The sequence below is a fragment of the Triticum aestivum genome, chromosome 3B, assembly GCF_018294505.1.
Source record: "Triticum aestivum cultivar Chinese Spring chromosome 3B, IWGSC CS RefSeq v2.1, whole genome shotgun sequence".
NCBI classification, from domain to species: Eukaryota; Viridiplantae; Streptophyta; class Magnoliopsida; order Poales; family Poaceae; genus Triticum; species Triticum aestivum.
This window is the reverse complement of record NC_057801.1, coordinates 768,863,277-768,876,492: the sequence shown is the minus strand read 5'-3', so window position 1 is coordinate 768,876,492 and position 13,216 is coordinate 768,863,277. Positions and strand designations below refer to the sequence as shown.

Below are 13,216 nucleotides of genomic sequence, written 5' to 3'. Positions count from 1 at the left end.
ATTTCAAATAATCGTTAAACCTTTTTTAACATGCTATTTTTTCAAATACTTGTTCAACAATTACAATACTTATTCAATATTTTCAAATACTTTGCTTAACATATAACAAATACTCGTTCCACATTTTTTAATACTTATTAAATATCTTAAAAATACTTGTTCAACATTTTTAAAATGTGTTTTTGAAGGGTGTTTTTGTCAAAAAAATTACGAGAACAGAAAGCAGAAAAAATACACCAAAAAAAGAAAGAAAGGAGGTGAAGGAAGCGTGCGCCAGAATTTCAAATTCGTGCATTGGTGGGTGGGACGCCAAGTGGACCGGCCTAGTCGGGCAATCCCTTCAGGGAGAGCTCGTTCTTAGCTCGCGTAAAGCGAGACATAGGGAACCCCGACCTGGCGCGTATCCTCCTGCTCCCCTCACGTACACATTTTGGGCCGGTCCAACTACTCTTTTCCGTTTTGGGATGGTTTGACCGTGTTTTTCTCGTCCTTTCGGGTTTTTAATTTTCGTTATTTATTTTATTTTTCCATTTTCGTTATTTCTTATCCTTTTTCAATTTTTTTATTTCTTTTTTCATTTTCATTTTTCATGTTTATTTTCTTTTTTCATTTTGGAACCATCTTTTAAAATTCTTGAAAACAATTGAAATCAAGAACATTATTGTGAATTCGTAAACAATTTTTCTGAAATTGTGAACATTTTTTTAATTCGCAAGCATTGTATTGTTTTTAGGGAAGGCCATCATGGCTAGCTTTATTAAAATCAAAGAACAATTACATTGTTCACGAGTTGGCCAACAATGAACTCAGGAGGTTCATTTGTCCAACTATTATCACATTTATTACAATAACTAAACTTTGCTAGCTCATGAGCAACAGAATTTGCATCACGAAAACAATGTCTAAAGATGACCTTCCCTATAGGCGTAGCTATATCTATGCAATCCGCAAAGATCACCGCAGCAGAGTCCCACCATTGGTTTTGGCCTTGGCAATAATTTACCACATTTTTGAGAGTCAGATTCAGCTTCAACTCGATTGAACCCCATTGAATTGACCAGGATTAAGCCCTCCCGCATGGCCATGGCCTCCATAGTCATTACATCTGCAACATGATGAACAAACCTGCATTGGGCTGCTATAAATCCTCCCTTTTCATCACGCAAAACAGCGGCCGTTGCACCCAGACCATTATCCGCATGGTACGAGGCATCCACATTTAACTTTACAAACTTTGGGTCTGGTCTTGTCCACATATGTTCACTCACCTCTTTCATTTGAATTGACTTATGGTAATTACCGACGATGGCAAGGATCGAGCTCGGCCATCTAAAGTGAGGAGGGCAGCTGTCATGATGAGTATGTTGTCGGCATAGCCACCATAGATACCAGCATCCAGCTCCGATAATTTCCTTGCAGTTCAAATTTGGCATAAGTAGTGAGGGTGCGTCCAAATCAAGCAGAAGTTATTCTAGGATTACTGAGCCAGAAAGATCCATTTGAGCTGCATTATTAACTCGATCCAACGCAAGCATTGTATTTTGATGCCGAACATTTTCCCAAATCACGAACAACTTTTGGATCGTGAAGATTTTTTGCTTAAAAGTTTAGAGATTTCTCCCCAAATTTAGAGATTTCTCCTACCGTCACTACGATGAACGTTGTTCGCGGGTGTAGCATTGCTCTAATCAGGTTTACAAGTGCATAAAAGTTTAGAGATTTCTCCCCAAATTCAGAGGACTCTAGCAGATTTTTATTAGTTGCTTAGAGCATTTCTACCCCTTTTCCGTATTTTAAATCTACTCCACAAACTACCTCTATAGCCTCAAATTTTGAGGAGTTGCAAATTTAGCACGGGTCTTTGTGATGCGAGTTTGATTGACGGTCGTTCGCGACGAAGTTAGGGTCGGTTATCTAAGAGAAGTGAGGACGGTGACGCCAATCTGCAACTTTGACGAGATTCTCTTGGCAGTGGCGTGAGTTGTATTTGAGCTTGCCTGATCAGAAAGGTTATAAAGATTTACCCGCGTAATTTCGATAATTAGCATGCAACTCTTTTCTTCTTAATTAGCCCCAGATTTAGAACCTTGTGGATGATAGCTGCGAAGTTTTCGTGCACATGTCACTAAGTGATGGAAGTAAATCCGACACATCTCGGGGCAAAGGGTCTTGAACTAAGAGTCTAGAGATGATGGTAACGAAGACACAAGTTTTTACCCAGGTTCAGACTCTCCAAAGGAGATAAAACCCTACGTCATGCTTATGTTTTATTGATTTTGGATGGAGTACACTGATGTTGTTGTCTGTCTCCAGTGATCTCTACCCTTCTGTTTATATAGATATCGGGTGGTCGGGCAATCTAGGGTTACTTCCTAGTCGGCTATGTACAAGCAGAACGAGTTGTAGACGATTTCTAGCATCTTGGAGTATACCACAAGTCTTCGGGACCTTCCTTTCATACACCATGGGCCGCTCGACGTGGCCCACTCCCGAACCGACACGGGGGTCCTCAGCCCGACCCATCTTGTTGAGAGACAACTTGGTGAGAGACCGCATAGCCGGGAAACTATCAGTAGCCCCTAAAGAGGTTTTCAAGTCTGGACGCACCTAGGATCTTCCGAGCAGATCTTCTTCTTCAGTCGTCAGTCTTGAAGACTAGTTCAATGAATTTGTCCTCCAAACTCGCCATGTTCCAGTTTGTTAATTCTAACCATTAAATGTTTCTTTGTCCTTCTTCTTGTCCCTTTTTTCAATGGAAAGAGCTTAGGATCACGGAATAACACATCACTCCACATGACACGTGTGGTAAGGAATCCAAACTATTTATTTATGAAAAAGAAGCACTGACCGGCCACATACCAAACTTACTGCTTAAACCTTTTGAGAAAAGGCCTACCGGTTGTGGGCACATAACTGATGGCCAAGTCTTGATCGTAGATCGTATCCAAGGTCCACAAGACCACCTAGGTTTTCGCTAAGCGTCTCATCATTTCTGTGAAGCATTGCATGTCAAAGATTATCGGCTCGTGATGATGGTCTAGCCCTACTCTGACAATATAGACCGATCCCATCTACGGTTCCATGTGGCCATAAGGCGTGGGTGCCTTACTATCAGCATGGTGTGCAGACATGGGACGAGGCCCCGCCATCGTCACGTCAAAAGAGATCGTGTGCCTCAATACATACAATAATTATCAATCGCCCCCTCGACTCCCATGTGCGATTAACACATGACAGACACATGGGAAAATGGGAGATTTGGTTCCACACGGCGTGACAATCTTGTCGTCTTTTTGTGCTTCCCCCCACCTATAAAAGGCCATTTACGCTCCCATTCCTCTCAATCTTCATCTTCCTGCTCGAGCTCTTATCCCAAACTTTTCCCACATGCCCAAGCCAAAGTAACTGCCTTTTCCTTCCCCACCCTCGCCTGACCATTCCCGGAGAGGGGAAACAGAGTCGGCTAAGAAGTCCTCGAACGCCGGCGGCGGAGCCTCTGGTTGCTTCCCAGACATGGGGAAAGTGGAGATCTTCCACGGTGATGCGGGACTAGGTGGGCAGGCTATCTTCTACTTCCTCTGTAAACTAATATAAGAGCATTTAGATCACTATTTTAGTGATCTAAACGCTCTTATATTAGTTTACGGAGGGAGTACCAGATACCTATCACTCTATCAGCACTAGAGCTCATCTCCGTCCGTTCTGCTCTCGTCCCTAGGGACGTCGGCTTATGTTCCATGAGGGTACCCAAACCCCGTGACGATGAGCGGGTATGTTTTGTTTCCCACCTCCTGTGTGGCCTTAGTTTTCCAATCCATCCATTTCTCTGAGGCTTGCTTCACTTCTACAGCCTGCAACTCCACCACCTCGCCCCCAACATGATTCTGCACATAACCTGCTTCGTCACCTTTTGTGAAGCATTCTTGTGCTTCGAGCCAAGCTTTGAGTGGTGGTGGAAATTCTTCACCGTGAAGCCCCAAAACAATGGCCCAGAGGCATGTGAGTGTGGTGGCAGCGCAATCAACAAGATCCAAGGCGCCATCTACCTGGAGGGGACGTTCATCGGGACTGTCAAGAACATGCAGGAGGAGTGGTTTTACATGCAGGAGGTGTATCCTCCTCGGGGCGGGATGGTCACTCCCTTCAATCTAACGCCTTCCTCCAAGCTTAATTCCTGGAAGCCGAGGAACAACACCTCGAATGATTCCGGAGAAGGTGGCCCGCTGCGTCGAGGAGGTGTTGACTCTGGATCAGATGATGCACGTGGCTCTCAGCCATGGCATCCAGCCCCTTCAGGCCTGAGCACATCCAATGTGGATGTTCAGTGGGGAGGAGGACCCCGCTCGGGCTATCCGAAGTCATTTCTACGGGGGTAAGTCTATGCAGGAGATGCTGTCGCCGCTCTTCTATGGCAAGGCCTCCAAGTTTCCGGCTGGACATGTTTCTTTCTGTCTAAGGGGTTAAGTCTATGCAGGACATGTTTCTTTCTTTTTTGGGGGAGAATATAGCGACATGTTTCATGAAGCGGGGAATAGGATAGGAGCTCCCTTGTAGAGCCACCAAGGATTTTTGGAATCCAATTTATAAAACCTATCAAATATTGTACCTTTATGTGTTTGAAAAATATTGAGATATTACCCATTTAAACATATTGTACTTTTATCTCAAATTGCTTTTGTGCAATGACATGGCCATTTATATCATGTGTAAAAAGAGAAAATAATACACACGGCCTGCACCCTTGAAATCAACTGTTTCAGCTTCTCCAACGCCCCTGCCAACAATCTAGTCATCGATCTCAAGAGAGAAACGGAAATGTACATGATGGCCCGAATGCTGAGATCGACTTCATTACTTCCAGGTGTGGCGCCACCCTAGAAGTAATGAAGTCGCAGCTGTTGTTCCGAGAGAGAAGCACTGCTACGTACCCGTTCTTCGCCCTTGCCATCATCTGAAAAAGGTTCGGCAAGCAACTATGGTTAATAGGTAGAAATTTTGGATGAAGTGACGTGCATCAAGTGAGGCTGCATACGACGGACCTCCTTCCGTATGAAAAAAATGAAAGAAGTTTGAAGTTGGTACTCCCTCCGGTTCGAATTAATTGACGAAGTATGAGGTTGCGTCAATTAATTCGGATCGTAGGGAGTATGTAATTTCCCTGTGAAAATTTTGCAACGATGGCAGTCTGCAAAGGTACGAATGTATGATCTATGTGTATGAGCTACTAAAGGCCTCAGGTTGTAACACAAGTACAGACGCATGAGGACTGAACTCAAGTGTCTTGAGAACTTCTCCAATCTGAGGTGTGAACGAGGCATCTGCAATGATCAATCAGTGAATTGAGGATTTATTACTGTAGTTTATTTTGTTTTATTTTTGTAATTTCGCCTATTTGTATGTGATGTACACATTGATGATTTAATATGGTAATATGGTACGTGCAACCGTGGAAGCGCAGGTAAGATGTAGTGTCATTGTAGATCAAATCATGACCTATTCTGATTATGTTTCACATAAATGACGATTAATGATGACGTACCCAACATGGTTCTCATTTTTGATTTTTTTTTAACCCAAATTTCTATAAATTCAGGCCAAACTTTGAATTTCAAGTACTTGCTAAACTGAAGTGAAATTTCCAGTCATTTGCTGAACTGAAAACCAAGATTAAACTAGACATAGAAAATTCAGTGGTGCCCAAAATATTTCCGTAACCTCTGTAGGTCACTCTATGCATTTTGAAACCGAACCGAAAAACCATACCGAAAATAAACCGAACCGAACCAATTTTACGGTTTTTATGGTTTATGGTTTTGATATGGCATGAACTTTTCATACAGTTTTGAACTTTGGTTTTTATGGTATATACCCAAAAACCAAATGGTTAACCAAATAAACCGAAGTAAAAAAATAAATTTATATTTCTTGAGACAAACAACCATACAAGTCATCATTTTTCTTCTACATGAGTCAAATTCACTGCCAAGCACGTACATTTTCTCGTAACATAGTCATTTTTCTCTTTAAAAAATGCTAAGAACATCCATAACTATCAAGGGATAAATCCATTCATGCATATATACTTGTATATATAGTTATATACTATTTGTGTAAAATAGTATGTGTTTTGAGTCATAAATTTGTAAATTGTTATTACGTCATTTTCAAATCCGCGTCAACTTTGGTTATTATGGTATATACCGAAACCATACCACAATAAATTTTTCCTCCCAACAGGATAATTTAGTACATTGACTGAATTTGCATCCATGGAACTTTTTTTCTGGAGGTAATATATACGTGAGGCTCACCTAAGGTGGTCTCCAAAGATGAAAGAATACGCCCTAGTCTCTGGCCCATAACCGGTCCCAAGACAGCCTATGGCCAATGGCATGGGAGCGTGTCAGGACAAGTTCATCGAAAGTAGGAAAACCCACACAAGTTCATCGACGATGATTCAAGGTTAGAGTATGTCCATTCTCAAACCGAACACCAATAACAGAACTCTTGACTATTGACAGAAAATTTAATTGCAGATAGCAGTAACAGAAACTAGACTGTTCCTAGTGTCTTAACCTGATCATGCAGAGAAAGTTGGTCTTTCTTGATTGCTCATTGGTAATGAACTGAGGAGACTGTCCTGAATTGGCCAAAGGAGACGTCGGACAGTCTGCTTGGCTGTTCATGCAACATTCACCAGTTTCATTGGGTGCGAGTTGCACTTTTGAACAGATGGCCTCCAGAGACACGCCAGGCTCTTCATTCATGTATTTTTGTGGTTCCCCTTCACTATCTGTTTGACTTTCCATGCAGCACCTGCCATTTGTATTGGCTGGATGTATTACATCTGGATCCACCAACTCCTTTGGTGTATCAGATGCTCCATTCAGGCATTTTCCTATTTCTTGCTCCGATGAATCAAATGATCCATTCAAGCATTTTTGTAGTACCTTGTTACCATCACAAGATTGCTCAATGTCATCCTCATCAGAGCTGCTACTTAATGTATCTGTATACCAATAGCAAACAAATATTACGGTGCAAGAAAGGTAATTGCTCTAGTACAAGGTAACTCTAGAAAAACAATTTGAGTGTTAGTGATGAAGGTTTTGGATAATCATTAAGATTTGTAGCACTTGCAAGTGGCAAGAGGGTGCATTACAGTGGTGGTTCTGAGGTATTTTTGCTTAAGATTATAGGAGGCTTGTCTGATCATTGTTAAGTTTTTTAAGACATGTACTGCATTGGTTATTTCCTGGAAAAGGATTAGTTGATGCCTCAATGAGTTAAGGGTTTTTATTAACTAGATGATATGTTATGGCGCTGCTAGAAGGAGGGCACAAGAAGGCCAGCCGGGGGCCTTTTGCCCACGGCCGGGCAAGATGGAAGGATTTCCTTCTTAATTCTTGCTTGATTAGATTGATACATCTCCTCTCTTTATATAGAGAGGTTTACTTGACTCCCAAGCAAGGCTTACTTGACCCCTAAGCAAGCGACTCTTATCTCTAATTAACCCTAAGACTAACGGGCCCATTAGGCCCATTACGTACTCTAACACTACACCCCACCTGGACATGCAGCTTGTCCTCAAGCTGCAGCCTAACCAACTTATAACCATGACTCGACGCAACCCAAACCTAACACCTAAAAACAAGCCTTTTACATCTCGGCTTGTTTTATTATTCTCAACCTAAAATGGACTGGGACGCTTTATTTTGGACCCCTTAACAAAAAGTGAACACCCTCCACACATCGAACGTGCACGTGTACAGCCACCTGGATCCCATGGACACCATCTGGACGAAAGCAGTGCATGTGTATGGCCACCTGGAAGTGGTTGCAAGAGCGACCAGCGGAGGCGCCCTCGCGGCGGCCGGCGGCGGAATGCAGTGGTGTTACGCGGTCCGCTCCTTTCGAGGAGGGGTGCGCTCCCCCAACCGCCGATGTCGCAGACTTTGAGGTCACTGCCCGCGAGGAAAACAGCATGCCCGTTTATGGGGGAAACCGCATGCCCAAGATCCCCGACGCAGCGGCCGAGATCGAGGTCTGTCGCACAGCGAAGGGCAACTTGGAGGAGCGGCAGCTGCAAACCACGCAGTGTTGAGGAGGGCTGCGCAAGGAGGCGGCCGCGCAGCAACCGGCAGCCTCACCGTCGCCTCGGACATGTCGCTGGACGGTTGCTTCGTAAGGGACTTCTGTTGACGGGTGGCGGCCGCCGCTTCTGGCATGGCAACACCTGGAGGCTGAGGGGGCACCCACTAGTGCTGAGGCGGCGGCGGCCTTTCCACAACGCCGTTGTTGTATGCCAGCGGCCTCGGCTCCTCGGCGTGGAAATCAGGGGCCTTCCCGTTCTGGTGGTACGAGGGGGCATAGTTGTCCTGAGCCTGAGAGTATGACCCATCCTCGCTCAAGTAGGCGTTGGATCCATAACCATGCTTTTGCTGTGCATGTTGCAGCATCTCCAATGCCTGCTTGCTCCCAGAAGGTCTATTATCCCCTCGCTGTACTATTTGCTCAACATAAGATCTTGAATATGATCCAGATGTAAGTTCAGTAGGTGCTGGCGGCTGCAGCGGGCCGAAGGGTGTGGCGGAGGCCGCCAAGAGCGGCGGCTGCCTCGACAGCCAGGGCTGCTGCTGCAGCTGACCGGCAACCGCGGCGGAGTCCGGCAAAAGTGGCGGCTGCCATGGCAGCAAGGGCGGCCCGGTGGTGGCGGGTGGCGGCGGAAACTGCAGCTGGGGCTGCAGCGACCCGGCAAACGCGGCGGAGGCCGCCAGGGCCGGCGGCTGCCACGGCAGCCATGACGGCCCGATGGTGGCGGCGGCCGGCGGCGGCCCGTAGGATCCGATCAAGTAGAGCTGGATGTCCTGGACCGCCAGGGTTAGGGCACGCAGCACCCCGGTCATCTCCTCCGGTGTGAGGACAGGGGACGACGTGGCGATCGGCGGCGGAAGTGTTGAGGAGGGCGGCGGCGAAGACATGATCGAACGAAGCTAGCTGATACCAAATTGTTATGGCGCTGCTAGGAGGGCGCAAGAAGGCCGGCCGGGGGCCTTTTGCCCACGGCCGGGCAAGATGGAAGGATTTCCTTCTTAATTCTTGCTTGATTAGATTGATACATCTCCTCTCTTTATATAGAGAGGTTTACTTGACTCCCAAGCAAGGCTTACTTGACCCCTAAGCAAGCGACTCTTATCTCTAATTAACCCTAAGACTAACGGGCCCATTAGGCCCATTACGTACTCTAACATGATACCCCGCGAATTGCCGCAGAATTGGATATATAGTTTCTAGAAATTGTGTAGAATACTAATTAAGGAGAACGTCGTTTTGGTGACCAAGCTCACTAGAGCTCGAAAATTTCAAAAATTTCAAAATTCAAACTTTCCGATTTCAAAAAAAAAATCTGAAATAAATTGTGCAAGTAATCAAGGATGTTATGTGTATATGTATAATTTTTTAGAATGAAATACCTTGAAATGCGATCTGTACAAAAAAGACAAATTCATGGCCCGGGAGGATGAATTAAAAAGCTCCATTTTTTTTTTTTTTGCACAGCCCTCATTTCAACGTATTTTGCCATGAAAATTTACACTCGTGTGTTATGCCTTCATGCATATCTGTAATTTTTCAGAACTTTTTGAAACGTAAAAAATAGGAATTTTTATGAAATTTGAATTCTGAATTTGGAGGCCTCCATGGAGGCCAAGCTCCAAAAGTAATTTTCGCTAATTAAATCATTACAACTTTAACTATGTGAGAAACTTCTGCATAAGCAGGAAATAATCTTCATATGAAAATTGTGCATGTTAGAATTAAATGTAATATGATTTAAAACCCACTTAGAATGCACTAATGCATGTTGCATGGCAGAGGATTCTCATGCATATATCAGACGGATGCTAGTGGATCAAGCTATAGGATAAGGCTCCAGTATATGTCAGATTGCATTGCTCATGGAGGGGTCGCTGATAGATATGACAGACTGAGGAGCTGCTGTAGATAAGAACTCTGATGATGACACTGACAAGGAGGAAGACACTCATTTTTTTGAGAGATGGAAGCACTGAGTTTAGGAGATGAGGACGTATTGGTAGTCACTGGAAGCAAGGAGGTAATACTCAGCTCACATTTCCTGACTCCTGTTGATGGAGACAAGGAAGCCAGAGTTATCAACTCCGGAGGATATGTAGATAATGCTTCGTTCAGGAAGATCCCTATTCACAAGGACAAGAGACAGCGAAGCTCTGCCCCTGGTTAAAATGTAACAGACTAATAGCTCCTTAGAGGTAAACACGCCATTACAACAAAAGAAGAGCTATATCAAAACCATTTAATTTACAGGAAATGAGTGAATAGTAATACCTTGGTTCCCTGCAATCAAACGAGCAGTATGCCAGCATTTGCCGTTTTCCTGGTACAATAAAATGAATTGTTAATTCCACTATATGGGAATGAATATCTAACTAATTGAATAAATAAATACGTATTAATTACATAATTAATTGATACTAAATTTTGCTAAAATGAAAAGCATATTTCTTTGTTTATATTATTTCCATCTTAGAGAATTTACTAACTGGTAAGCCATATATAAAGATAAATAATCTAACTGGTAAGCCGTATCAGGACTGACAATCAGATTGTAAAGTGTGGATAGATAGAAAAGTAACAACAACAAGAAGAACAACAACAACACCACCACCAAACCCTTTCAGTCCCAAACAAGTTGGGGTAGGTTAGAGTTGAAACCCACAAGATCTCGAAATCAAGTCATGATTTTGGCACATAAATTGCTAACTTCCAAGCACCCATGTCCATGGCTAGTTCTTTGATCGGGCCGGGCTCAGGCTTGACTATTGAGTGTCGGGCTTTTAAAAGTCCAGCCCAAAAACCAGCCCGGCCCAACAAAGGTCCAGGTTTAGTTCATAATTTTGATTGCGTTGGCTAGTGCATGAAGCTTAATATGGTATCAAGGTCCAAGGTCTCCTGACTTTCGCAATTAATCCAAAAATTGTTGTTCCCCCTTTGTGTCCACGTATAGGCCACTTGAGCCATACCTCTGAGTCTATCCACGTGTTGACTTTCCATGTTACACATGGTAGCTTCATGCACTAGCCAACGCAACCAAAAGTCCAAACTGATGGAATGGGCTAGGCAATCCACATTACACTTCAACACCTAGTAGTATTAAAATTGCACCTCATGTACTCAGTTTTAGTTCTATACTACGCCTAAAACCTTTTGATTCCAATTTTGTCTCCAAGGCTCTAACTTTCTATTAATCCCTGCCCCACTATCGTCGACTAGCACCATATCATCCGCAAATAGCATACACCATGGGATATCCCTTGTGACCTCATCAATCACCAAAGCAAGAAGGGCTCAAAGCCACCTTGGTGCAGTCCTATTTTAATTGTAAAGTGTCAGTGTCGCCATCACCTGCTCGAACACTTGTCACAACATTATCGTACATGTCCTTGATGAGGGTAATGTACTTTTTTGGGACTTTTTGTTTCTCCAAGACCCACCAAATGACACTCCACGGCATCTTATCACATGCTTTCTCCAAGTCAATGAAACCATATGCAGGTCCTTTTGCTCCCTATACCTCTCAATAAGTTGTCATACCAGGAAAATGGCTGCCATGGTCGACCTCCCAGGCATGAAACCAAATTGATTTTTCGTCACGCTTGGCATTCTTAAGCGGCACTCTGACTCTCTCGCATAGATTCATTGTACGGTTCATCAGCTTAATTCCACGGTAATTAGTACTCCCTCTGTAAACAAATATAAGAGTGTTTAGATCACTATTTTAGTGATCTAAACGCTCTTATATTAATTTACGGAGGGAGTACAACTTTGAACACTCCCCTTGTTCTTGAAGATTGATACTAATATACTCTACCTCATTCTTCTGGCATCGTGTTTGCCCAAAAATGAGGTCTAAAACCTTTGTTAGCCATACTATCGCTATGTCTCCAAGGCTTCTCCACATCTCAATGGGGATACAATCAGGGGTCATTGCCTTGCCTCCTTTCATCCTTTATAAAGCCTCTCTGACCTCAAACTCCTGGATTTGTCACACAAAACTCATGTTGGTATTATCAAAGGAGTCGCCAGCTAAATGGTAGAGCTATCATTCTCTTCATCAACCAGCTTGTCAAAGTACCGTCGCCATTTGTGCTTGATCACCACCTTCACCAGAAGCCGATCTTCTCTGTCATGCGACTTGGTTGATATCCCTCGCCTTCCTCTCTCGGATCTTGGCCATCTTACAAATGTCCCTTTCGCCTTCCTTTGTGTTTAAATGCTGGTAGAGGTCCTCATACGTCCGACCCCTTGCGTCACTCACAGCTCGCTTTGCGGCCTTCTTTGCCACCTTGTACTTCTCTCTGTTATCTGCACTCCTATCCACGTGTAGGCGTCTGAAACGATCTTTTCCTTAATAGCCTTCTGGACATCATCGTTCCACCACCAGGTATCTTTAGCTTCGCTTCTACTTCCCCTAGTCACCCCCAAACTCCTCTGAAGCCACCATCCGAACGTTAGTTGCCATCTTCATCCACATACTCTTTGCATCACCTCCTTCCTCCCAAGGGCCCTCCTTAATAACCGTCCCCTTGAAAGCATGAGTTGCCTCCCCCCTAAGCTTCTACCACTTTGTTCTAGCAACTTTGGCGCACTTATCCCGCTTAGACACAAATCCAAAAGCTGAAGTCGGCCACTACAAGCTTATGTTGAGGGACAACATTCTCTCCATGTATCACCTTATACAATCTAGGCAAGCATGACTTTCTTCTCTTTTCAAGAGGACGAAATCAATCTGGTTAGTGTTGACCGCCACTAAAAGTCATTAGATGGGATTCTCTCTTTTTAAAGAGGGTGTTAGCTACAATCTGATCGTAGGCTAAAGCGAAGCTTAAGACATCCTCAGTGATTCTTACTGCCATAGCCAAAGCCCTCACGCACCCCTTCAAAACATGTGTTAGATGTACCCGCGTGGCCATTGAGATCTCCTATGAAGAGCTTCTCGCCAATATAACTATGTCCTCCAAGCCTTCCCAAAAATCCATTTGGGTGCTCTCATTGTGGCCTACTTGCAAGGCATATGCGCTGATAACTAAGTCCCCAACGACCAGCTTGACTAGGATAATCCGGTCCCTTGCCTCTTGACGTCTACGACTCCATACTTGAGTGTCTTGTTCATCAATAT

The 13,216-nt window shown here is 44.1% G+C and overlaps 1 protein-coding gene across 7 annotated transcripts in view; it reads right to left on the bottom strand.

The window, feature by feature from the left end:
* Positions 1–4,661: 4,661 nt before the first annotated feature.
* The window catches only part of LOC123072311 (uncharacterized), a 28,069-nt gene continuing 19,514 nt past the window's right edge, over positions 4,662–13,216 (bottom strand). For 3 of the 7 annotated variants that reach the window (XM_044495866.1, XM_044495865.1, XM_044495871.1), the window contains 4 exons: positions 10,366–10,414; positions 6,577–7,009; positions 6,312–6,378; positions 4,663–4,951 (listed from right to left, as the gene is read on the bottom strand). In XM_044495866.1, coding sequence (XP_044351801.1) covers positions 6,345–6,378; positions 6,577–7,009; positions 10,366–10,414 — 516 coding nt within the window. In that variant the 3' untranslated portion in view covers positions 4,663–4,951; positions 6,312–6,344. Of the gene's footprint in view, positions 4,952–6,260; positions 7,010–10,365; positions 10,415–13,216 lie in introns of those variants that run through there. The other 4 variants (XM_044495868.1, XM_044495870.1, XM_044495867.1 and 1 more) reach the window with 4 other exon arrangements.